This window comes from Ranitomeya imitator, chromosome 7 (genome assembly GCF_032444005.1).
Source record: "Ranitomeya imitator isolate aRanImi1 chromosome 7, aRanImi1.pri, whole genome shotgun sequence".
Lineage (NCBI taxonomy): Eukaryota > Metazoa > Chordata > Amphibia > Anura > Dendrobatidae > Ranitomeya > Ranitomeya imitator.
Genome location: NC_091288.1, coordinates 95,030,329 through 95,058,232, shown reverse-complemented (window position 1 = coordinate 95,058,232; position 27,904 = coordinate 95,030,329). Strand labels below are relative to the sequence as shown.

The window sequence follows — 27,904 nt, the reverse complement described above, 5'->3', positions numbered from 1 at the left end:
CACGTAGCATATTGCCCAGTCACATAGTATATTGCCCAGCCACGTAGTATATTGCACAGCCACGTAATATACAGCACAGAGCCACATAGTATATTGCCTAGCCATGTAGTATATTGCACAGTGACGTAGTATATTGCCCAGCCACATAGTATATTGCCCAGTCACGTAGTATATTGCCCAGTCACGTAGTATATTGCACAGCCACATAATCTACAGCACAGAGCCACGTAGTATATTGCCCAGTCACGTAGTATACAGCACAGCCACGTAATATACAGCACAGAGCCACATAGTATATTGCCTAGCCATGTAGTATATTGCACAGTGACGTAGTATATTGCCCAGCCACATAGTATATTGCCCAGTCACGTAGTATATTGCACAGCCACATAATCTACAGCACAGAGCCATGTAGTATATTGCCCAGTCACGTAGTATACAGCACAGACAAGTAGTATATTACCCAGCCACATAGTATATTGCCCAGTCACGTAGTATACAGCACAGAGCCACGTAGTATATTGCCCAGCCACGTAGTATACAGCACAGACAAGTAGTATATTACCCAGTCACGTAGCATATTGCCCAGCCACATAGTATATTGCCCAGTCACGTAGTATACAGCACAGAGCCACGTAGTATATTACCCAGCCACGTAGTATATTACCCAGCCACGTAGTATATTGCCCAGTCACGTAGTATACAGCACAGACACGTAGTATATTGCCCAGGCACGTAGTATACAGCGCAGACACGTAGTATATTGCCCAGCCAGGTAGTATATTGCCAAGTCACGTATGCAACAGGTTAAAAAATAAAAAAAAAACATACTCACCATCCGAAGAGCCCGTTGTAGTTCTGTCGTTTGTGTGTGGTGTCCAGTCCCAGGATTGGTATGATCGCAGGACTTTCGATGACGTTGCGGTCACATGACCGTGACGTCATGGAAGGTCCTTCTCCCATATCATCTTTGGGAGCGGAACCTGCCGCTTACAGTGCCGAGGAGACGATGCGATGGCGGAAGGTGAGAATAAGGTTTTTTTTAATTATTATTATTTTTAACAATAGATCATTTTACTATTGATGCTGCATACGCAGCATCAATAGTAAAAAGTTGGGGACACAAAGGGTTAATAGCGGCGGTAATGGAGTGCGTTACTCGTGGCATAACGCGGTCCGTTACCGCCAGCATTAACCCTGTTTGAGCGCTGACCGGAGGGGAGTATGCGGGCGCCGGGCACTGACTGCGGGGAGTAAGGAGCGGCCATTTTCTTCCGGACTGTGCCGGTCGCTGATAACCGTGACAGACAGAAGGACAGACAGACGGAAGTGACCCTTAGACAATTATATAGTAGATTTATTTGAGTCTTCTGACAAATAGATCAGAGTAAGATCCATATACAGAGTAACGTTATGTGCATTATTACTGCAATATGATAATGCCATAGTAAATCCAGAAGCGCATGAAGAGAAGGACAGCACCACAGCAATTGTGAAAAAACAGCTCCCGCATTTATTCTGCCATCTGCAACGTTGCAGATGGCAGAATAAATACGGGAGCTGTTTTTTTTACAATTGCTGTGGTGCTGTCCTTCTCTTCATGTTCTTCTGGATTTACCTACTGGGATGGATCCCCTGGTGAGGACGTGCACTCTGCTGTCCATAGAGACATTGCCATTATAGGGTGCGGCTTTACTATTAATATTTGATGCCACAGTAAAGTCTTTGGCTGTTGCTCATGTAAAAATTCTCCGCACATGACATTCCTACTGAGAAAAAAATGTACAAACCAATTTAAGAACTTCATTTTACATTTCTTACACACTTGGGCCAATTTCATAGGATGTCAATTAAACAGTATGCATCTGGAGTGTGGGAAGAAACCACATAAAAAGGAGAAAACCCAAACAAAAAAAACAAAAAAAAAGAGAAAAACTCCATGTAGATGTAAAGGGAATCTTTCAGCATGTTTTTGCTATATTATCTGAGAGCGGCATAATATAGGGCAATAAAGCCGGATTCCAGGGATGTATCACTTACTGGGCTGCTTGGTGTTTTTTTTTCTAGCATTATCTGTTTTGTCTGATATACATAAAGCAGAACTAAGATTTTTGGGCTGTGTATAACTCCTCCCTCACCACTGATTGGCAGCTTCCTGCCAATTGTCTGCAAGCTGCCAATAAGTGGTGGGCGGGGTTTCACAGATTATCCTGATTGGGCTTAATGTGACATTTAGCCCTGTAGTGATCATGTCCTGCTGGTAAAATACTAATTGTATTGAAACTACAACACACAGCACAATAAGTGACTCATCCCTGGAATCAGGGTCTCACTGCTCTCTGATTAAATAGCAAAAATCTGCAGACAAATTCCCTATACATTCAGGACCCTCCCAGTGCAAGACAAACAGAGCTTCCCACTATATATATGATTTGTGCTTAAAAGGTAATTATCATGAACAGTTCTGTAAAGTTGGAAAGATCTTGTTTGGCAAAGATCAGAAAGACTGAGCAATGGTTTAACCTGTCAGAAACTTCTACACCTCCAAACAATTTATTTATCTGTGTATCCCTTTAAATGACAAGCATGTTGATCCCTTTACGACACCAAAGTGATTGATAGCTCAGATACATGGCAGTACATCTAGCATGAGGCTGAAGAGCTATTAGTGCATCATCTCGCCCAATGCACTTGCACAGACACGGACATACAACACTTGCAATTGCCAACCAACATTAACCCGCATGAGCTATATGGGAGAAAAGTCTTGAGGTGTCGCAGGCCACGGTAGCACATTTGGGCCATGAAGGCTGCTCGTAGTAGTACAAGAAACATGTAGCCTGGAGTCATTGTGTTAGCTAACAGCTCCTAGGACACTTTGGAGAAATGATTATATAACACGTTCAATGACCAAACCAATCGTCTCGTTTGAGATGATCACTTTATGGTATTGTGCACTTGGTCTACAAACTCTGTGGCTATCCGTGCATCCTAAACAAAAGTGAGACTCATCATTGATGAGGATAGACCTCTGGACAACGATAGCGGTGGGTGGCATGAAGTCAATGGAAAACCTGAATGTCTGGCTCGTTGCCCAGTGTTGTGACAACATCTTATGATGATTTGTGTAGTCACTGTTAGGCTTGGTATGTGACATACAGTTTCAGGTTATGTACAGAATGGATAAATCAAAGACTCAGTGGCAGTGTTCTCGCTTCAAAGTGCCCAAGGAGTCGTTTTCAGCACAAGGCCAGACCAAATGCCACATGCCTGCATGACCTAAACGTACTACCATGGCCTGCAACATATCCGAACTTGTCTCTCATCGAGTACATCTGGGACATAATTGGTCTACAAATGCAAAAGGAGCTGCCAGCAGTGGATCTTGATTATTTACTCAAGCACATTCGGCGTGGCAGACAATTCCTCAGACAACCATTAATAATTTCAATGATAGAAGCCAAGGCATAATAATTTGATACTAACAAAAAACAAGAGGTTCTGAAAATTGTGTTTACATTTTTCCAAAATTTGCATAACATTAACATGTCTATCTATCCTGTGATTTACATAATTCCTTTCTTTTCTTTCTTGGTGTTGCAATTTCAATGTTGAGGTGTTCGTTATAAAACATAAGAATGAGATTTCTTTTTGCTTTAGTTGTTCATAGAAGATAGAACAGGAAATGTTTCTATTAAAGTATTACTGCCAGGAGACTTCCACCATTATAATTTCACGTTGTTCTGAGGTGGCTCTGCCACTCACTACACTGTGCGACTGTCACTTTTACAGACCCGTGGGTGCAGCCCTCTACACTCATTTCAGGCGGTAAGCGTATGTACAGATCAGTGGGTCGGGGAGACAATATTAAGCACATTACACATGACTGCCCCTCTCTGACACAAATAACTTTACAGTACGTCGCATGGGTGAGAACCGTTCCCCACGGGTACAGATTTCCCTGCAAATTATTGGTTGGAATTGTTGTGAAACTATCCCCAGCAATACCATCTTGTGTGAATCTAGGTTTGTTTCTAGTAAAGGGGATTTTCAGGAATAACAATCTTGTACAATCTTGTACAATCAGCACATCCCTAGCCACAATTTGTGTATATGGTCGGTGCCTCATGCCTGTCGAGGACAATGGAGGCGAGAGCCAATACCAGATAACACTCATGAGCGTCTTCTTTAAACTCTATATACTTGTGATGCCTGGACATATTGTGTGGTATTTCCTGATGAAGGGAGCATGAGACCCCCGAAAACGCGTAGAAAAAAACACTGAGAATATTTGATACTTTTCCTGAATTTATCCTTGCGGCAGCGCGGAGTAAATCTACAAATTCCTTTCCAATATAAGATAACACTCATGGACAGATCTTGTGCTCTTTATACAGGAAAGTAGACATTTAAAAAAATGTGCACAATCCCCTTTAACAAGCACATTATTCGATTTTTGGGAGTGGGGTACATCTCTAAAAAGCAAACGAAAATAAGTAAGGACTCGGAGTACACTGCAGAGATAAGTTTCATAGTTACGGGTATGTTATTTTTGTCTATTTTTGAGAGCTGTAACTTACTGTCTCTCTGGTTAAGTAAATAAGGCAGCACACTGCAGCGCTAAAACATGTAAACTTGAAAACACGAAATTTGAACTGCATTACTGCACTAGAAATATGAAAAATGAGAGCTTTTAGCGCATAAAAATGGCCAATTTTATGTGTACCTGGTAGCCCCTTTACGGCATCTCTCTTCTACCAGGTCCTACGCTTGCCTTACCTCGCTGAGAATAAACGTCTCCATCTGAATGGGTACATGTGAAACCTCTCTGTCTTTCTGGCTCACCCAGCATTCTTATTTATTTGTGTATTTTGGCTTTACTATATATGTGGTTTTATATATTCCTATACTCTTTTAGTGGCATGTAATAACAGTTTATACATTTTATCTTGATGTTTTGTATCCTGCACATTCCTTTTCTTCGATTCTTGTTCAGATGAGAGGTTTGGTTTTTCGCCGACTTACGGTAATTGGCTTGTGAAAAAAATTGCAGCATGAATTAGTCTCTTTCACATGTTAATGATACTAGTCTATTAAAGTAGTGCACAAAAAATACAAATAATTCAGATCCCATGTGGATCAGCTGTTTAGCGTGCGATTTTTATGGAAACACAGCAATTCTTTAGCATAGCAAACTATTTGTTCTTGTAAATGTTAACAATTGCTAATGTATAAAAACTGATTACATGCAGATGACAATATGTATAAAAATTAGGGTATCTAGAGTGTTCTGGAAGAAAAACAAATTATTATCCTATGCGCCCTTGTGCACTTAGTCTATGGGTGAGATCAGACAAGGTGGATTTCATGAGAATTTGAAGAGCAAGTTCCGCACCAGAAATTGTCAGCAGTTTATAGTAATGGACATGTGAGTGGGGAGGAAACATACGGTGTGTGACGAAAGTCTAAATCAAGGTTTCTAGGATATAAATGATAGCTTCCTGTCTACACATGGGGAAAATGAGTAAAGAAAAAGGCACCACTGAGCCCAACACCAGCCCTTATGGATCATTATATATCTGTTGTACCCTAACAGGGTCAGTTTATGGATTGGACAGAGTGCTGATATTTTTTAGTTTTTTGGGTGATTTGAATTTTTCATGTGCTTTTGCAACTTCCTTTACATTTGGCTCCATATGTTATTCTTATTGAGAGTAGGGGACAGGAATTCATCTTATTGGGGTGGCTTTCTTTGGATATGTGTGTGTGCATACATTGCATTTTTAGGTCTTTTTATAACGTCTTGTATGTGTTTAATTTCTTGCATCATGCTAGAACAGTGGTCCCCAACTCCAGGCCTCGAGGGCCGCCAACAGTGCAGGTTTTCAGGATTTCCTTAGTATTGCACAGGGGTTGGAATCATCACCTGTGCAGATGATCACATTACCACCGATGCAATACTAAAGAAATCCTGAAAACTTGCACTGTTGGCGGCCCTCGAGGCCTGGAGTTGGGGACCCCTGTGCTAGAACAACAGAAAATATGCCATGTTCAAGCCTGCATTTTGTGCATAGCCCCTATTCTTTCTCTTCCGACTTTGAAGTCATCAGTATGCCAAAGTTTTGATGCACCTTTGACTTTTTTTGGCGTTATAGCAATGGTGCCCTCCAAATTTCTTTGATTAAATATGTTAAGTTAGATATTGCAAAAGAGCGCAAAGATGTAATTGTGGAAATCACTGTGAGGTCCTGCAAGGGGTCTAAAATCCACATGCATATTATATATTGATTATCCAGTGGATTACAATGTAGATCCGGCCATGGATATGAGCCGCCGCATATGAACGAGTGAAATCCATAGAAGCATTCACATGCACGATACCTTACATTAGGAGAGCATCTGAAATTAATTTGCAACTAATACCCTAATGGGCATATAGCCTAAAAAAATGGGCATATAGCCAACAAAACAAGAATCGGTTATGGCAAAGCTACAAAATGGTTATTAGGTAAATGTGTAACACATTATATACAGTATGTAAAATATTAATATGCCGGTGCTTATACCACGAAACTGATCAATAAAACAGGAATAGATTGCCTTTGTGGAATGCCTACTGTCTCTGCAACATGAAAAAAAGAACTCTCCTGATATGAAACATGAATATTTACGAGCTCCATATAGGTAAAAATGTTCTTCATTAGAAAGTGAGTGGCTACTCAGGGATATCAAACTCAAGACATCGACTAAAAACCTACCGTCCACTATAAGAAGAATAGAAAGGCACAACGTGAATGCCCAGTGGTCCATCATCCCCGGAAATTTCCACTTTTTTTGTCAACTCACTGCAAAAGAAAAAGGAAAAACATTGGTCTTCTTAAGGTGGGAGCTGCAGAAAATGACTATTATAAAATGTGAATGGCATTTAGTACATTCTTGAGGCTAATGGTATTACTTGACAGCTCATTGCAGCAAAACTAATAGATCTCATTGAGCAAAGGGACTGAAATGAACATTTCTATATAATGGAGAAGCTGGCATGCTTGACCAACTTTTGATCACTATTCACGCACACATTTGATGGAGGGTTTCATTATTCACCCCTTCACTTCTGGAAAGGCCAGCAACCTTTTGCTGCAGAAAGAGGTCATGTCAATTTACTGGTGTGTTCAGAAGCTGCTATTAACGCCACTTCATTTGAGGCCTTAATTCAGCCTCTTACCTACCCATGTGGCACAATAAGGCTGCTCAGTGAAAGAAATGCTGCATTGTGTGATCATAGTCACAACTCCTTTCTCCAGCTATCTACATATATTCCTTTTAATAGAGCTAATTTTATGTTCATGTACAACTATAAATCACCTAGGCCACAAGCAAGTAGGGGTATGGGCACACAGTGTCATTCAGGAGAATTGTGCCCACAATCTGCCTGGAGAAGCGCCACAAAGGCACCCAATTAACATAGTAATATTATATCACTGTGTGCATGTTCCGTCTTACGTCACTTATTTTTACTACTTCCGGGTTTAAAAATGACATCATCATTCTTTGGTACTTATTGTGCCAGTTTTCACCCTTTACCATTCAGTATAGGGTGAAAGCTACCACAAGATGCATGGTAAAGCCACGGGCAAAAGCGATGACTGGTGTTTTCCTGAAGTGGCTTCTCCTAGGAAAATGTGGCAGCTGCGCCGGCATCTAAATAGCGCCCTGTGCATATAGCCACATTGTCACATAAGGAAAAATGAAAAAAGGAATACTTTTTAAAGGCACAGTAAGGTTAGGAGAACACTTACACTAGTTGGGCAGCACGGTGGGGCAGTGGTTAGCACAGCAGCCTTGCAGCACTGGAGTCATGGGTTCAAGCCCCACAAAGGACAACATCTGCAAAGAGTTTGTATGTTCTCTCCGTGTTTGCGTGGGTTTCCTCCGGGTTCTCCGGTTTCCTCCCACATTCCAAAGACATACTGATAGGGAATTTAGATTGTGAGCCCCAACGGGGACAGTGATGATAATGTGTGCAAAATGTAAAGCGCTGCGGAATATGTTAGCACTATATAAAAAAATAAAGATTATTATTATTATAGGTGATACTCGCCCAAATAATCATTTGTACAAATTTTTGCTCTCAATAATCCAGCAAGTCAAAGGATATAAAGAAGAAATATAACTTTTCAGTCAACATAAAAGATTGGTTCAGAAAGTTTCATAATATGAAAATGTGCTGCCAAAAATAATATAAACTGCATGCGATGGGAGGAAAACTCATGACTGTAAGTAAATGAGCGGAGATTCCAGTATCGCCAATAAACATCCCTTGCAGGCAATTTATGGTATTTACCCATTTAAGAAATAAAGAAAACGTTCTTGACAGCACAGGCTTTACAACAAAAAACCCACTTGATAGGTTAATCAAAGACGTGCTGATATCTCATCAAATAGTAAGTGAGAAATGTCATGGTGCCAGTGCCGCCTGCATGGATTCACATACAACACCATACACAGCATGAACCGTGCCGGGCGTTCCATACACACAGCCCACGACTGCTATGGAACAAAGTAATTTAATGATTCGTTATTTTTGTTTGTAGGATTCTCCTACAGTTGAACAGAAGAGAATATTACACTTTTAATTCATATTTCAGATTTCATTTTGGGAGACAACATTGAATTTTAACTTTTAAAAGCAATCTGCCACCAGGTTCCTGCTTGGCTATCTAACACGCTGTCATAATAACAAAAGATCAGCTCTACGTATAGAAATATTTCCTTATGCAGTCAATGGCTGTAATGCCTTACGCTCTGCACAAAGACCAGCCTGCCCGAGTGATCACACCGCTGCACAGTATGGCAGGATCACCGCCTTTTCGCTGACTCGTATAGCTGATATTTAGAATTTGTTGTTGTAAAGGCCAGGAGTCTGTCTTTGTGTCACTGAAGGTCAGCCCAATAAGGCTGGGGGATTTAAAAACACATAACTCCTGGTTTACAGAAATGTGTCAAATTTCTTTGTCAAAGGTTCCGATGTCATAGAGGTACAAATATTGGAAAGCTTAATTTCCCAACAGAGGTCAAGTTATATTTTCTAATCGTATACGGTACCAGGTGTATACGGTGCCAGTACTCAATACAGTCAAATGAGAAGCAGTGCTATGTAAAAAAGTATTGCAAAATACATGAAGGTCCCGATTCATCAAGAATGTCTCGTTGGAGTCAGACACTCTTGGTTCTTTAAGGCTACTTTCACACTTGCGTCGTGCATCGGCTTCACGCCCTTGCCGTACTCCCCTCCTGCCCCAGATATGCCCATTTTGGAAGAGCTGGGAAAAGCGGACATGAAAATGGAAATAATGCTACATTTTTGCACAACAACAAATTGCTATTTTATTTTTTTTTTTTTACTTTTCAAAGTAATTTATGACAACATTTTGGCAAAATTGCTTTGATGAGTCGGCCCCATCATGTTTAGTAAAATACACCCTGTACTAACATCACATACAGCTACTCATACATGGCTGCAATAACACAGCCTGTGTCCGATTCATGCTGTCCTCCGTTAAAGCAGCAGGAATCATGTCAGGTTTGGTTTTAAAAATACATTGGAGTTTTTACGTGGAGCACGATTATTTGAATCATTGTATTATATGATTGTTTTAAAAATGATTTCTATTTGTTAAAAATAGTGATGTGTGTTTCTTGTGTTTTAATATGGTAAAAGTAACAGAATGTTTAAAGCACCACTCCGATGTGCCATCTTGTGAGCACAACTTCTGATTTACCATACGTTAGAGGTAACGGTCCCAAGCGCTCAGTGTAAGGGCAGGGACAGACTGCGGTATTTGTTGTGGGAGGATCGCATCATAAACCTTGCACTGGCTGTCTGCTCTCCTGACCTGAGCTTGGCAGATGGATAGAAACACATCACGCTGTCACACTCATGTCAGGAGAGGCGTGGGGCCAGTCCGTGCAGTGCTACATGAGCCTCACACGAGCAATGCAGCAGTCTGTCTCTGTCCTACGTCTGAGGTCCTCCTTCTGGCCTCACATAGACTTGCACTGAGTTGTGATTTCACAAACTGCAGAAGACCGACTCAAGCAGTATGACACCAAGTGCAGGGAAGTTAGGTTAGTGGCACCACTCCAGCGGAGCGATGGTGTAATGGATTTGGAACAATGTTGGATGCTTCATTAAACAGGTTTTGGCCACAGCAATGGATCAGTCCACACAGTAATGAAATTGATTCTAAAATTGTATATTACACTTTATTATATACAGTGATAACTACAAAGAATATGATGAAATATTAAGTGGAGATGAAAGATTTTGGCATTAGACATGGGCGAATTGATTCATAGGATCTTGGTTTAACGGGTACTAGACAGTAAACATGTGAACCACCTCTTACATGCTGGCATTTTTTATGTCTCTTCTGATTAGTAGATTTGGCACAATGTCATGCTTGTATCACGCCACAATAATGACATCTAGCTGGGCCAACAGATTTAAAGAAGCGCCAGGAAAGCCAGGAGATGGCCCACGTGACTACCAGCTGGCAGCCCCACAATACTGACAAGGCACAGGACCAGGATCTTGTAAATCCATTCAATTATTTCTGTTTGGCATCCAGCTGTGTGACGAAGCCACAGATTTAAAAAATGAAAGTTAGCTTGTGTCCGGGGTATGGTTTGGTCTATATGTGAATATACAGGGGCAGCATCCACATCATGTGCAACTCCCTCATGTCACATAAAAAACATCAATACTATAAATGGTAAACAATTGGAACAGTTACCAAATTGGCATTGGGACCAAGATGCTCCATTCTAAGAAGCAGACTGAGGTTTGTCCTCCATATTAAAGAAGAAAAATGATGAAACTGAACATGATACAACTGAAAAGAACACTCTAGAAGGAATAGGGCACACAACTCAACAAGCCACATACACAGGATTCAGATTTTCAGTGTAGACTTTGTGATTTTTTTTTGCCTAGCTCATGAATATTAATCTGCTTTCAACACCCATGTAGGAATAATAACGTTATTATTAGTTAATAGTGACTGTAAACCAAAATGTTTTGAACATGTCACCTGGGAGCTCTAAATGTAAAAAAAGTTTATAATCATCAATGGCATACATGTAAGTAAAACCATATGGTTTACTTAGGTATATTCGTAAAACAAATCTATTATTTACTCTCTGCTCAATAGAGCCATATGGCAATGCACTGCGAGGCTTCTGCAATCTGAGAGTACAACACACAGGAAAAGAAAGATCGGAATTCCTCCTCCGGGTGAAAACATCTCAGCACCCCCAAAACTATTACTGGCAGAAGAGGATTTAGTCCGAATGTATTACCTGTTTATGTATATGGGCCTCTGCAATATCACACGCTCTTCTTGCCAAGTCAGATCTCTTTGGTCTTCAGTAAGTACTGCCGATCTTCCCTGAAAAAGTGGAGTTGTGAAAAGTCATTACTCATGTATGCAGCTTATGTGCCCCAATCTCACCACCTTATCTGCGCATTGCACCCTGTACAGACAGTGGATCGCATGTGATACTGTATATGATATACTTTATGTATGCAGATAAGTACACTCAGAGAATTTATTACTTAGTACTTCTTTTTGTTAGTCAAACAATTAGCATTCCCAGTGTTTCAATGAATTAATATATTATACATTATTACCGTACATACACTCACACTTTTCCAAATACAAAACACCAACATACATTCAATGAAATAACACCAACTATCCACTTTGATTGATTAATAACCTAATTACTTTTTTCCAGTAAATTATTTATTTTACTCACTTATAAAGCGCCATGAATTCCACAGAGCTCTACGGACATCGCTGTCCCCGATGGGGCTCACAATCTAGATTCCCTATCAGTATGTCTTTGGAGTGTGGAAGGGAATGAGAGATCCAGGAGGAAACCCCCAGGAACACAGGGAGAACATACAAACTCCATTCAGATGTTGTTCTTAGTTTGATTTGAACCCAGGACCCCAGCGCTACGGTGCTAACCACTGAGCCACTGTGCTGCCCTAAATGGCAAGCTTTGTTTTCCTGTAATGACAGGCAATATATGAAAAGGAATATCTGTGTTATCCATTTTGCATTATTAATGAGGGGCTATCCCCAAAACAGTGCAGACAACCGACAGCAGGTGATGCATTAGCTGTAATGTACCAGACCCCCATGACACCAGTGTAAACACTACAGCATATATAATGGACGTCTAGTTTGAAGAGGTCACTTCTGTGATGGGTGCAGTTGCAGCTATCCAGATGGCATCAGGACAAAACCACTGAAATGGGATTTCACAAGTTAGTAACAGGATGGAAGCCTAATACGGAGTTATAAACATTTGGTATCTGGAAAAGGCAGCCATAATCTAGCACAAATTGTGATCAGTGACAGAAAGCAGAGTGACTGTTGGCTATTATAACTGTCATGTCTGCTCACAATGTTCCTGTGCTTGTACACCTATCAGCCAGAAAGCTGGAACCCCCTGCCTAATATTGCCCCAATACAGCTCTGACCCATGAAGAAATGCCCTGTGGTATTTGGCCTCAAGATATGGGCTGCAGAGGATCTGTCACCAGGTTAGAAGTGTTCAATTTTGACACGTATTTTATCCGTTCTTCTCCCTTGAGTCCTCTACTTTTTTCGTTTTTAAAACCACCATACAACTCCAGAGATGTGGGCCTCTTTACTTAGTGCTAATATTTATGTTCTTTAGGCTGCTCTGTAATATTACCCTGTGAGCACAGACCATAAAAATGATCACTAAATGAAAAGGCCTGTATCCCTGGAACCATATAGTGGACTTCAAAATATAAAAAGTATAATAGTCAGAAGAGCAGCAAGAATAAAATCTGAACAAAAAAGGGACATTTTTTTAGGAAATAAATGGTACATTCTCTAAATAGGATATAGTCACAAGTGTGGTACTGCAGGGAGCTATACTGGGAGCAGTGGGGACCGCAGGGATTTGTGCTAGGACCGATTCCTTTTAACCTCTTTATTCATTACCTTTTGGATGGGATTGAGAGTAAAGTGTCAGTCTTTGCTATTGACACCAAACTATGCAGGATACTAAAATCTGACCTTGACATTAAAATATTACAAAATGATCTGGATTAGATGTCCAAACGGGTAAAGACTTGGCAGATGAGATTTAATGTTGATAAATGTAGAGTACTGCACCTGGGACAGAGTAATCCTATTGCTGCATATACATTAAATGGAACCATACTTGGGACTACAGAACAGGAGAAAGACTTGGGCGCTCTGGTTACAAGTAAGCTGAGCAGCAGTACTCAATGTCAGGCAGCAGCCACAAAAGCAAACAAGATATCAGGGTGTATAAAAAGAGATAAAATCCCATGATCCCAACATATTATTACCCCTTTATAAATCACTGGTGAGGCCACATCTAGAATATGGGATCCAGTTTTAGGCTCCACATTTTAAAAAGGACATTCAGAAGTTACAGTCAATTCACAGGCGGCAACTAGATTATTAGAAGTGATGGAAGGCTTCTCATATGATGAGAGGTTGGAAAACTTGGGCTTGTTTAGCTTAGAAAAAAGACATCTCAGAGTAGATCTTATTTACATGTATAAATATATGTGTGGCCAGTACAAAACACTGGCACATGACTTATTCCTTCCAAGGACCATACTGAGGACTAGGGGGCGCTCATTATGGGTGGAGGAAAGCCGTTTCCGAGAGCTAAAATAGGAAAGGGTTCTTTACAGTTAGAACAGTCAGACTACGGTGCCCTATTGCAAAAGGTAGCAATGGCAAACTCGGCACACAAAATTGTGGGTTTTAGATAATTTAGAGCCATAAAAATTATAATTGGTAATGAAAGGTTGAACTTGATGGACCTAGGTCTTTCTTTAACCCATGTAACTATGTACATTAGCATGTAAAAGTGTTGGCACCCCTGGACAAATTTACTGCTATTGTGATCAGTTAAGAAAGTTGAAGATGAAATTATCTCTAAAAGGCCTAAAGTAAAAGTTTACATTTCCTTTGTATTTTAGACAAAAAAATATAAATTTTCATATTTTACAAACGCCTTTTGTAGCCAGTCAATAGTCTTTCAAATCTTGTTTGAAGAATTTTCATCCATTCTTCCTTGGAAAATTCTTCTAGTTCTGTGAGATTCCTGGGTTGTCTTGCATGCACTGCCATTTTTAAGTCTAGCCACAGATTTTCAATGATAATCAGATCAGGGGAGTGTGAGGGCCATTGTAAAACCTTGAGGTTGTGCCCTTTGAGGCAGTCTATTGAGGATTTAGACATGTGTTTTGGATCACTATCCATTTGTAGAAGCCATCCTCTTTACAACTTCAGCATTTTTACAGATGGTGTTATGTTTGCATAACAAATTTGATGAAGTTTCATTCAAACCATTATTTCCTCTACTTGTGAAATGTTTCCTGTGGTGCCATCGACTGCAACACAATTGCACGCTTAATGGTTGGTGAGATGTGTTTTCCTGAAATTCTGTCCCCTTTTTCCTCCACACTTACCTTTGAATATATATATATATATATATATATATATATATATATATATATACACAGTGTGTCTGTAAAGTCATGGTGCACTTTTGACCAGTCACAGGATCTTTTTATAGTTTACATTTTGGTGCCCTTTCTCTGGCCCAATCATATCAGACCTGTTCATGAGGAGAGATAACAAGAACCAATCAAATGACACAAACGCATTTAAGCTGTTGCTGGGCCCCAGTCAGATTAACCCCTGATAAACTGAACTCTGATTAATAAACTGCCAGGTCTGTGACATCATGCAACCTCAAGCTTATTTCACCTGTGTGGTTTTCCATGCCTGTCGAGATGTGGACGGTACAGAGGAACGTTCTGTGGCTCGCTAAATTCGAATCTGTGACCAAAGTGTTACGTGAGTATTGGTGGGTTTATAACGAAGCGCCACCACACAGGAATAACATTACTCAGTGGGACAAGCAGTTGAAGGAAACCGGCAGTTGGTGGAGAAACCCCGTTCTGGTAGGAAATCAATCAGTGACAAGTCTGTAGAGGGTATGCAGGATAGCTACCTAAGGAGCCCTAAGAAAATCTGTGCGTGCATGGGGTTATGTGAAGCAACATGTGCACATTGAACGTATCAACGACATTAATCACTTAAAACAGAGAATCACAGACAATATTACCAGACGTCCTTACCCATGTGTGGCAAGCACTTCACTATCATTTGGATGTGTGTAGGGAACAAATGTAGCACACATAGAACTGCACTGAATGTGTATGAAACTGAGTTTTTCTTTTATTTGGAGCAGATTTCACATTTCTATCCTTTTTTGTTGCTTTCCAGTGACCGGTCAAAAGTGCACCATGACTTTACGGACAGTGTATATATAAATGTGTCATCTTCAACTTTAGACCTTTCAGAGATCATTTCATCTTCAACTTGCATATCTCTTCACAGCAACAGTTATTTTGACCAGGGGTACCCAAACTGTTACATGCCACTGTGACTATATGGTGACTATTTAAGTCCTGCAACTTTTGAGGCAAGACCTCAATTAGTCAGACTCATAACTATTTTACAGTACATCCCACAGATGTTTGATAAGATTAATCTTGGAAATTGGTCTCCAAGTTATCACCATGAACTATTTGAATTGTTTCTCAAATCATTCCCGAGCAATTTTTGCAGTGTGACAAAGTACATTATCTTTCTGAAAGACACAGTTGCTTTTAGGGAATACTGATGCCATAAAGGAGTGTACTTGACCTGTAAGAATGTTATCTGTGAGAACCAAGATTTCCCAGCAGACCAGGCTATGCTTGCCATTTCCCACAGAGTAGCCTGATCCTATCTCTTTTCCAAGTATGCCTATTGGAGGCGGACAGCAGACTACTTCTTTCGGTCTGCCTCAATTAGGCATATAAAGCTGAAAATTCTGTATGACAGAGCACACTACGACTCTGCCTGCATCATTCTAGTCAATGGCACTGTTGCTGAATACACCCAAATCCTATTTTTGTGGTAGTTCGAATGTAAGCCTCGATGGAGCTACTGAATGCAGTGGCAAATGCTATGTGAACCTAGCCTAATACAAGTATAGCTCAAGGGGAAAATTTCAAGAAATTATTAAAGGCCCATTACTCATCTGATAATTCTCCACATTTGAGAACCACTGCACCCCCATGGACTTTGTTCACTGTGCTGTAGCCAATCACTGGCCTGTAAATACCTGCAGTGGTCACTTTAATAGTAGGGTCCATCATCATTACAGAACAGAATACAAAAGCCAAAGACACTGGAATGTGGAGGATTTAATAGGTGTGTATTTTACTAATGTATAACATTTCAACCAAATGGCCCATATCTTCTTACTTTGGAAAAGGGTTTTTTTTGCTATTGGATGAAGAACATTCCTATAGCAGAATATTTTACAAAGATTCATAGATGACAAACCATAGTCATGCATATTTCTTTGTGGCAGTATAGCAGGCTACACACTTCAATCCAGATTTGTGGCATGCATTTGCTATAGAGAAGAATATTCTGCATGGAGCTGCCAAGCACTGCACTCACCTTTTTCTCTCAGACCAGTAGAGAATCAATGGAGTAATATCAGGCACATGCAGCTCCATTCAAAGAGGGGTCAAAGTGCCCAATTCTGCTGATTGGTGATGGTCAGACCCCACCAATCTATAAGTTACTACCACAATTGCAAGGAAAACCCCTTTAACATTTCAACCATATGTCCTTGAATGTCATAAGCGAGTCACTGTTCATTCTGCCATTGACTGACATTACAATACCATGTGTAATGCTTATGTGAAAAACACTAGGTATTCCATGCAATTATATAATGTGATGGCCAAATAGTGACTACAACTTGTTAGGCTACTTTCACATTTTCTTTAGCATCCACAGTGTTTAATCCAAATCCACAAGTGCAGTAAAAAACGCATATAAACACGTACAAATGTGGCGTTTTTTAGACGCATGCGTGAACGCATGCGGTTAAAAATCGCAGCGTTTGCACGCTTTTCTATGTGTTTTTTCCTGCGTTTGCGTTTTTGGTGAGCATGGTGACAAATTTTACAGGAGAAAAATCTAGATAACCAGACACCACCAATGTGACTACAGAGGGCGTATATTATGGGTTATCTTTATATAGACCCTTGAACAGCTGAAATCTTCAGATTTTGCTCCTGCATCCTGTGTCATGATGGATCTTTGCATGGAGAGCTTTTATTTCAACCTGGATTTAAGCATCAACTGTTTCTTGCCTGTGCGTTTGCTTGGGAGCAAGACAGAAATTGCGAAAGATGGAGAAGGAGACGTTGTAGGCATTTTTGGAGACACCCCATTATTGAATTACATGAGAGACGTGGAGCCTATCACACGCTATATGGCGAGCTTAATGCCAGCCCGGACAAATTGCCGGAATATACAAGGATGTCACAAGACTTGTTCCAGGATTTGCCTGCTCATGTCCAAGGAGCCATACGGAGACAGGACACCCAGCTCCATAGAGCGATTCCACCAGAGGAACGTCTGCTGGTTACATTAAGGTACGTAACAAATCTAAACCAATGTCAGTGCTAATTTTGGGTGTTCTGACATGTTGTTTTTGTTTTGTTTTTTTCTTTCTGTCTTTAGCATGACAACACCATAAATAGAAATGATTGTAATTGTCTGTTTGTTTGTTTGTTTTTTTCCAGATTTCTGGCAACCGGAGAGAGTTTATCATCCCTCCACTTCCAATACCAGCTTGGAATATCCACCCTGTCCGGAATAGTGGCGGACACCTGCCGGGCTTTGTGGAATGTACTCCGGGATGAGTTTATACCCCTACCCACCTTGGACATGTGGATTGGAATTGCGGAAAAATTCTGGAGTGTGTGTGATTTCCCCAACTGTTTGGGAGTGGTGGATGGAAAGCACATCCGCATTATCAAACCTCCAGAACAGGATCGGAGTACTTCAGTTATAAAAAAATATTTTTTCTGTTTTGCTCATGGCAATAGCCGATGTGGACTGTCACTTCATCGCCGTGGACGCGCTTTTGGCCGTGGCAACGATTCTCAGACTTTTAAGAACTCTGATATGGGCCACCATGTGTATGGCAAAAATTTTAATTTTCCATGGCCACGACCTCTCCCCAACTCTCAAGGTCCACCAATGCCATTTGTTATCGTTGGTGATGAGGACTTTCAGATGTGTGAAAACCTACTGAAGCCATATTCCAGTCGGAAGTTGAACCACACTAAAAGGATTTTTTACTACAGACTGACTAGGGCCTGAAGAACAGTAGAGTGTACCTTTGGGATTATAGTCTCAAAATGGTGCATTCTTGCATCAGCCATTAATCTAAAAATGGAGACAGTCGACGAGGTGGTCAAAGCCTGTGTGGTTCTGCACAATTACATAATGGCTGAGGAGCGGCCCAACATTGAACTGGATGAACCTGTTGCACACCCACTGCTTGATTACCATCATCACCCACTGCGGTCAACAGCTGAAGTTGGCCACATGCGGGACCAATTTGCTGCCTTTTTTGAGTCAGATATTGGATGTGTGTCATGGCAGGACAATGTTGTGTAAATGTCCTGTTGTGATTTTATTTGTACCAATTATTTTCTTAAATGTTACTAATATTTCTCGTTAATAAACTTTATTTTTTGGTGTCTTGACCGTGTCTCCTATGTATTTCCTCTACAAACCAAGGATGTCCTCACACTAGCAGTATTTGGTCTGAATTTAATATCAGTATTTGTAATCGAAAACCAGGAGTGGTTAATGTTAATATTATAATTTTCCTCTAATTGTTCCACTCCTTGTTTTGGCTTACAAATACTGATATAAAATACTGACCACATACTGCTAGTGTGACGACAGCCATGTTGTTTTAGTGGTAAGGTTATTGACGTCATTGCATCCTGATTCTGTTCTGCAGTATCCATTGGACACAGACTGAGGAGACAATGGCTGTCATATAAAACAGATCTATACTCATCAAGTCAGGTGTCAGAAATAATGAGTTCATGATGCACATATAACAGCCTCATTAATTCACTATTTCTGACATGTCCAAGTGAGCATAGATATGACGTGCATGACCGCCATCGTCCCTTCACTTTGTGTGAAATAGAATACGTACACAGAAGAGAAAATGGAGGTTATACAAGGCAGTTCTCTACTCACCAGGTCAGGTGTCCTAACTAATGAGTTTTTGGACACCTGACCTGTTGAGTATAGTTCTGCATTGTATTTCCGCCATTTTCTCTTCAGTCTGCAACACTAGTCACAGACTAAGTAGAAAGAAGAGATTATGGAGATAATACAAGTATTAATTTTGTGGCCCACCTCATATCTCTATACTAAAGACACACAAAGCTGCAGTATTTTACTTGCTAACTACTGGAGCTATGATGTGACCACAAAATTAAGTGTTCGGTGCACGGTGTGTTTTGACGGCGGCGAAATACACAATTAAACCACACATAATTGGGGGCAAAAAACAATATTACAATTTTTTTGTTATACACAAACTTTTTATTTAACTGCGCCTGCTTGGGGTAGAGTGATGGAAATGGGGAGTGTGAAGCTGTGAGGCCTGGCTATGTGTGGACGATGCAGGGGTGGCCGGAGAAGGGGCAATAAAACTAGTGGGGTCTAGTAGTTCAGGAATAGGGCTTGACACATGAGAGGCCTAAGACGCACTGGAAGGGTGAGACAAACCTGACATTACAGACACACTGGGAGGTGAGGGGGAGGAATACTGATAGTACACTGTTTTTTTTTCTCCCTTTCTGGGATCGCCGGGTTCTGGGAAGCCTCGGTGGGCTCATATGTCGTGATATGGTCGTGGTTGGTGACCTGTCAGGGTCCGGCTGCACTGTGCTGGTAGAGCGTGCAGCCATGCCAGAGTCCATAGTGCTCGTAGAGCGTGCAGCCATGCCAGAGTCCATTGTGCTCATAGAGAATGCAGCCATGCCAGAGTCCATAGTGCTCTTAGAGCATGCAGCCATGCCAGAATCCATAGTGCTCGTAGACCGTGTAGCCATGCCAGAGTCCATAGTGCTCATAGAGCAAGCAGCCATGCCAGAGTCCATAGCGCTTGTAGAGCGGAAGGCCATGCCTGGGTCCTCCTGCATCGTGGTGGTGGCGGTATGGAACGCCATGACAGGGTCCTGCTGCATTGTGGTGGTGGCGGTATGGAAGGCCATGCCAGGGTCCTGCTGCATCGTAGTCGTGGCGGTACGGAAGGCCAGGGTCCTGCTGCTGCATCGTGGGGTCAGTGGAGGTCCAAGCAGGAGCAGCGGTTGTCATGGTGGTGGAGGTGGGCTGTCCTACAGCACTCGGCATGGTGATGGTGCTGTTCTGGTGTCCGGTAGTGGTAGGAGAGGTGGCCGTGCAGTGGTATGCAGCAGAGGTCGGCATTGAGGTTAATCGTGACAGTGAAGGCAGGGGTGGATATGCCGCCACTGTCTGCTGAAAATACCGACTCTGCTGCATAGCCTGCACGTAAGCAGCATTGCAGGCCTGCATGACACTAAGCTGGAGATCAGGAGTAAGGTGTTCCGACATGCCCTGCTCAATTTGCTTAAAAAAATTATGTGCTGGCCTCTGGAGGTCGGCTTTTACTTGGTCAAGGCTTTTGGTGACCTCCTGGATACGTGTATTCATGTGGCTAAGGGAAATATCCATTCGGTCACCCAAAGCCTTGAGTCCTTCATGAAAAACCGAGCTCAAGTGCAAAAACTCGGGCATGAGAGACCTGTCCGATGACCTCTACCGCTGCAGGGAGGAGCCCCCCCCCAAAAAAAAAGGGGGCATAGGCAGAGGACTGGGAAAGGGGAACACCTGATGGACCAGCTTTCTGGTCTCCAGGAAGTGTGGCAGGCCCACTTGCTGCAGCGCTGCAGGATGGCTGGGACGGGTCTGTGGCTGTCTGATCAAGGACCGCTCCAGAACCTGGGCCAACAGTGCTGATCCATGTGCTGTGAAAAAAAGGGAAAACATATAATACCAAAAATTAACCAGATGCCAAATCCTGTGGAATAGAAACATATATATTATGGCAATACAACACAAACAAATGCACAGGTGAAATACTTATGTTCTCTGGGCAAGGACCGGTCTTAACCCCTTTCTGCCATTGGACGTAATATTCCGTCCATGTGGGGTGGGCCTTAATTCCCAAGGACGGAACATTACGTCCAGCGCGATCGGCCGCGCTCACGGGGGGAGCGCCGCCGATCGCGGCTGGGTGTCAGCTGCTTATCGCATCTGACATCCGGCACTATGTGCCAGGAGCGGTCACGGACCGCCCCCGGCACATTAACCCCCAGCACACCGCGATCAAAGATGATCGCGATGTGCCGGCGGTGCAGGGAAGCATCGCGCAGGGAGGGGGCTCCCTGCGTGCTTCCCTGAGACCCCCGCAGCAACGCGATGTGATCGCGTTGCTCCGGGGGTCTCCTACCTCCCTCCCTGCAGTAAGTCCCGGATCCAAGATGGCCGCGGATCCGGGTCCTGCAGGGAGGGAGGTGGCTTACCAAGTGCCTGCTCAGAGCAGGCACTTGGTAACGCTGCAGCGCTCTGAGACAGATCAGTGATCTGTCAGAGTGCTGTGCAAACTGGCAGATCACCGATCTGTATTGTCCCCCCCTGGGACAAAGTAAAAAAAAAAATTTCCAAGTGTGTAAAAAAAAAAAAAAAAAATCCTAAATAATGAAAAAAAAATATATATATTATTCCCATAAATACATTTCATTATCTAAATAAAAAAAACAATAAAAGTACACATATTTAGTATTGCCGCGTCCGTAACGACCCGACCTATAAAACTGGCCCACTAGTTAACCCCTTCAGTAAACACCGTAAGAAAAAAAAAAAAAAAAAACACGAGGCAAAAAACAACGCTTTATTATCATACCGCCAAACAAAAAGTGGAATAACACGCGATGAAAAAGACGGATATAAATAACCATGGTACCGCTGAAAGCGTCATCTTGTCCCGCAAAAAATGAGCCGCCATACAGCAACATCAGCAAAAAAATAAAAAAGTTATAGTCCTCAGAATAAAGCGATGCAAAAATAATTATTTTTTTCTATAAAATAGTTTTTATCGTATAAAAGCGCCAAAACATAAAAAAAGATATAAATGAGGTGTCGCTGTAATCATACTGACCCGAAGAATAAAGCCGCTTTATCAATTTTACCAAACGCGGAACGGTATAAACGCCTCCCCCAAAAGAAATTCATGAATAGCTGGTTTTTGGTCATTCTGCCTCACAAAAATCGGAATAAAAAGCGATCAAAAAATGTCACGTGCCCGAAAATGTTACCAATAAAAACGTCAACTCGTCCCGCAAAAAACAAGACCTCACATGACTCTGTGGACTCAAATATGGAAAAATTATAGCTCTCAAAATGTGGTAACGCAAAAAATATTTTTTGCAATAAAAAGCGTCTTTCAGTGTGTGACGGCTGCCAATCATAAAAATCCGCAAAAAAACCCGCTATAAAAGTAAATGAAAAAAATGTATTTATTTCCATTTTCCAATTAGGGCTAGGGTTAGGGCTAGGGTTAGGGCTAGGGTTAGGGCTAGGGTTAGGGCAAGGGCTAGGGTTGGGGCTAGGGTTAGGGCTAGGGTTAGGGCTAGGACTAGGGTTAGGGCTAGGGTTAGGGCTAGGGTTAGGGCTAGGGTTAGGGCTAGGGTTAGGGTTAGGGCTAGGGTTAGGGCTAGGGTTGGGACTAGGGTTAGGGCTAGGGTTAGGGTTGGGGCTAGGGTTAGGGCTAGGGTTAGGGTTAAGGCTACAGTTAGGGTTGGGGCTAAAGTTAGGGTTAGGGTTTGGATTACATTTACGGTTGGGAATAGGGTTGGGATTAGGGTTAGGGGTGTGTCTGGGTTAGAGGTGTGGTTAGGGTTACCGTTGGGATTAGGGTTAGGGGTGTGTTTGGATTAGGGTTTCAGTTATAATTGTAGGGTTTCCACTGTTTAGGCACATCAGGGGGATCTCCAAACGCGACATGGCGACCGATCTCAATTCCATCCAATTATGCATTGAAAAAGTAAAACAGTGCTCCTTCCCTTCTGAGCTCTCCCGTGTGCCCAAACAGGAGTTTACCCCAACATATGGGGTATCAGCGTACTCAGGACAAATTGGGCAACAACTTTTGGGGTCCAATTTCTCCTGTTACCCTTGGGAAAATACAAAACTGGGGGCTAAAAAATAATTTTTGTGGGAAAAAAAGATTTTTTATTTTCACGGCTCTGCGTTATAAACTGTAGTGAAACACTTGGGGGCTCAAAGTTCTCACAACACATCTAGATAAGTTCGTGGGGGGGTCTAGTTTCCAATATGGGGTCACTTGTGGGGGGTTTCTACTGTTTAGGTACATTAGGGGCTCTGCAAACACAATGTGACGCCTGCAGACCATTCCATCCAAGTCTGTATTCCAAATGGCGCTCCTTCCCTTCCGAGCTCTCCCATGCGCCCAAACAATGGTTTACCCCCACATATGGGGTATCAGAGTACTCAGGACAAATTGTGCCACAACTTTTGTGGTCCAATTTCTTCTCTTACCATTGGGAAAATAAAAAATTGGGGGTGAAAAGATAATTTTTGTGAAAAAAAATGATTTTTTATTTTTACGGTTCTGCATTATAAACTTCTGTGAAGCACTTGGTGGGTCAAAGTGCTCACCACACCTCTAGATAAGTTCCTTAGGGGGTCTACTTTCCAAAATGGTGTCACTTGTCGGGGGTTTCAATGTTTAGGCACATCAGTGGCTCTCCAAACGCAACATGGCATCCCATCTCAATTCCAGTCAATTTTGCATTGAAAAGTCAAATGACGCTCCTTCGCTTCCGAGCTCTGCCATGCGTCAAAACTGTGGTTAACCCCCACATATGGGGTATCAGCGTACTCAGGACAAATTGTACAACAACGTTTGGGGTCCATTTTCTCCTGTAACCCTTGGTAAAATAAAACAAATTGGAGCTGAAGTAAATTTTTTGTGAAAAAAAGTTAAATGTTAATTTTTATTTAAACATTCCAAAAATTCCTGTGAAGCACCTGAAGGGTTAATAAACTTCTTGAATGTGGTTTTGAGAACCTTGAGAGGTGCAGTTTTTAGAATGGTGTCACACTTGGGTATTTTCTATCATATAGACCCCTCAAAATGACTTCAAATGAGATGTGGTCCCTAAAATAAAATGGTGTTGTAAAAATGAGAAATTGCTGGTCAACTTTTAACCCTTATAACTTCCTAACAAAAAAAAACTTTGGTTCCAAAATTGTGCTGATGTAAAGTCGACATGTGGGAAATATTACTTATTAAGTATTTTGTGTGACATATCTCTGTGATTTAATTGCATAAAAATTCAAAGTTGGAAAATTGCAAAATTTTCAAAATTTTCGCCATATTTCCGTTTTTTTCACAAATAAACGCAGGTAATATCAAAGAAATTTTACCACTATCATGAAGTACAATATGTCTCGAGAAAACAGTGTCAGAATCACCATGATCCGTTGAAGCGTTCCAGAGTTATAACCTCATAAAAGGACAGTGGTCAGAATTGTAAAAATTGGCCCGGTCCATAACGTGCAAACCACCCTTGGGGGTAAAGGGGTTAAAAATGTCAGAATGCGATGGTATTTGTACTTTCGGATCCTTGCTCCTGAATAGCTGGGAACACGGCTCTGTTGACGCAGGTCCTTGTTGAACCGGTCCTTCATCAAACGCCAACGTGTTTTGACTTTGAGCACTGGTGAAAAAAAAAAAAATAATGGTTAGACAATGTACTTGTGGCTGTGCTCACACAACTGTGTGTGATGAGAGAAACTCCTGAGAGTTTCTCTCATCACACACAGTTGTGTGAGCACGGCCAAGGTCTCTGCTGCTTCACACTGCATTGCAATACTTACAAAATGCATTTCGGACCCGAGTAGGGGCGTTGTCCCATCCATCTCACATCGCTTTGGCCACCTCATTCCATAGGTGCCGGATCGTCACATTGTCCAAGTGCTGTGGAACCCGGGTGTCCCACAACGGGCTCGCTCCTGGACCAGGGAGATGAGGAGGTCATTTCTAGGAGGTTTTCATCCCGTTCTGGAACCTAAAAATTAAATAAAGACATTAATGTTGGATACATTAACATAAGGAAAAGAAACAAAACAGAGGATGAATAATGGCATAAATAAGGAAAGTCAAGATACAAAAGGAGTCCGAAGAAAAATGTAAAGAAAGAGGAAAGTAAAGAAATGAAGATTCAAGAATACTAAAGTGAGGATACCGTAAACAGTCAGCCTTGTATACGTACACGCTGCTGCCTTGCCACCCGACCGTGACTTCGCTGCTCCTGCCCAGCCTTTGCAGTAGAAGAAGTGCTCTAATAAAAAGAAAAAAAATGTCATATGTGTAGATGTGACAGTGAATACTTACCAATCTGACGAGGTGAGTACTGACTTTACTGACATGTTCGACTTCAGAAGGCCCAGGACGGTGCTCCTCATCAGAAGAAGACATTCTGATGCATGCAGAAAGAAAGAAATGGAAGAAATTAGGACATGTAGAGACAGAAAATTGAAAATAAAGGCATTGGCTAAGATATACTCACATTGTTCTGGGTGTAGATTCCTTCCTGTATCTGCTCTGCGGCATCTGAAAAGCTTCTCTGTCTTCTGCGTAGTGACCTGCAACTCTCCACTCCCTCCCTTTATCACTTTGTATGTGGGGGGTGGCTTATCAGTGTCTAGACAGGTTGTTCTCTTGTACAACGCATGTGTTCACGAACGCAAGCAAACGCATAGACAGCAATGTTTTTTTGGTGCATTTGTACAGGAAACAACCACGTACGTTTCTAGGCGGCAAATTGACGCCTCCAAAATTACTACATGTAGTGTTTACCACCCCAAACCGCAGACGACGAAACAAAAGCGTTCCTAATGTTAAATATAGGAATACACAACGCATGTGGATTATTGCGGATGAAACGCTGCGGACACAACCGCAAATGTGAAACCGTCCTCACATATTTTCATATACTTTTTGGGATTTTATTTTCTGTACAAACAAGACAACCTGTGGATGCAGATTCTACCTTCAATATTTCAAATATTAAAAGCTGTTACGAAAGATCTGTAAAAATGAGCACTAAAAATGTATGTGCAAACCGAGTTCTGCATCCAACAGAAAATAAAACAAGAAGTCAGGTGGCAAGCGTACAAAGAAATAGCAAGGTCTCATTTTGTAAACTAAATGCAATCGATGTTAATGGGTAGAATTATCCCAGTGAGTGTGTGCAACTATATACAGTATATCCCCATATTAGAAGTGGAAAATATAATACGCTCTCCTGATATTAATGGTTCTCAATTGATCACTGGTTTAATCACCTAGAGTAGTTCTATGCCATTCATTGTGGTGCTGAAGAACAGAATTTATAAAATTGAACATCTCGGAGGTTTTTAAACTGAGCTCCCACATTGTCCTTTCAATGATGCCACTAAGATATTGACAGAGAATAATGCAAAAGCACTACAGCTGTTATCTACCAAATAATGAACATAACTGGCTAAATTGAATGGCTAAGAGGAAAGTCATGGAACTGCTCGTCTGCTCTTCAAAAAAACAAGGTATTTTTTAACATCTGCCCATTTAAGTAATTTACAGAAAAGTACGCTGTAAAATATTTTTTACGGTGATTTATAGTAAAATGTGGTAGATGGAAAAATGGCTTAATAGACCTAACATATCACATGAGCACAGTGCCTTACAAAGTCATGCCTGGACATCTTTTCCATTAATTTAGCCTGATATGTTGCACTATTTCTATATTATACTATAATTCAAACACTGAGGAAAAACCAATAATTGGGCTGTTTTGTGGGTGATGAGAAGCTGGGTTATTTCATCGCCGAAAGCTTTCTTTGTGGAGCTCTCTGTTCAGATTACAGTGATAAACCCATCACAAGGTGCATTTTGTTCATACAGTCCATGTTTGGGAATTGTCATTGTTCCTCTAGCAAACAAACTGACCCAGCGGAGGTCCAGAAAGACAGAGCAAAAATAATATTTCCTCTGTAAAGCTTTGGTGAAAACTAAAAGCATAGATATAACACATTGTATTAGGAGTATACGTGTTACACTGCACATTTAAGTCATAGGCTTCAAATCAAGTTGATATAATGTGGAAGAAAATAAGTTTTTCCCTTAGATTTGTACCAATAACTTTTGTTCTGACAAATTTGCTAACAGTAACAAAAGTATTACAGAGGCAGAGAAAATAAATATAATAGCAATATAATAGTAGAACTGTGAACCAAAAGTGTTTTCCAAATCTCAAGGACATGCAGAAACAGCATCTGCCATGTTCATGATTGTATGTATCCTCCTAATCTAAAGAATCTATACTAGCTGTAGGATCACTGTAGGGTCTGTAGTAATGATGAGCTCTGGTGGAAGCAATTAGTTCAGAAATTCCTCACTATTACTGCATGGCTCACATTAAAATAGTTATCAACAGCTTTGTGCAGTTTAATAGGAAGCAATAGATACTGATGAGCCTAATAAAGACCCCATAAACATAATACAATATCAGCCAATAGGCATTTCTTCTGAATCCCCAATACACAGGAATGCTAAACTCTGCCAAGCGCTACTCTGCTCTCTTTAAAATAGTCTTCTCTGGAAGCAGTTTATCTACCAGCCAAACAAAGGATAGTGAAATTCCAATGGCACCATACACAAATACCGGCAGGTTCGGCCATTTTTAGTCTACAGAGTAGGAACTGGCCATCAGGATTTTAGATCCCAAAATAATGATGCTTTAATTCTAATTAAATTCTTATCTTACTTGTGGAAA

The 27,904-nt window shown here is 41.4% G+C and overlaps 1 protein-coding gene across 7 annotated transcripts in view; it reads right to left on the bottom strand.

Moving 5' to 3' along the window:
- PARD3B (par-3 family cell polarity regulator beta) overlaps positions 1-27,904 on the bottom strand; it is a 2,197,040-nt gene that overhangs the window by 1,572,745 nt on the left and 596,391 nt on the right. For all 7 annotated transcript variants that reach the window (XM_069733662.1, XM_069733664.1, XM_069733663.1 and 4 more), the window contains exons 5-6: positions 11,359-11,447; positions 6,759-6,845 (exon numbers count right to left, since the gene is read on the bottom strand). In XM_069733662.1, the coding sequence (XP_069589763.1) occupies positions 6,759-6,845; positions 11,359-11,447 (176 nt within the window). The remainder of the gene's footprint in view (positions 1-6,758; positions 6,846-11,358; positions 11,448-27,904) is intronic.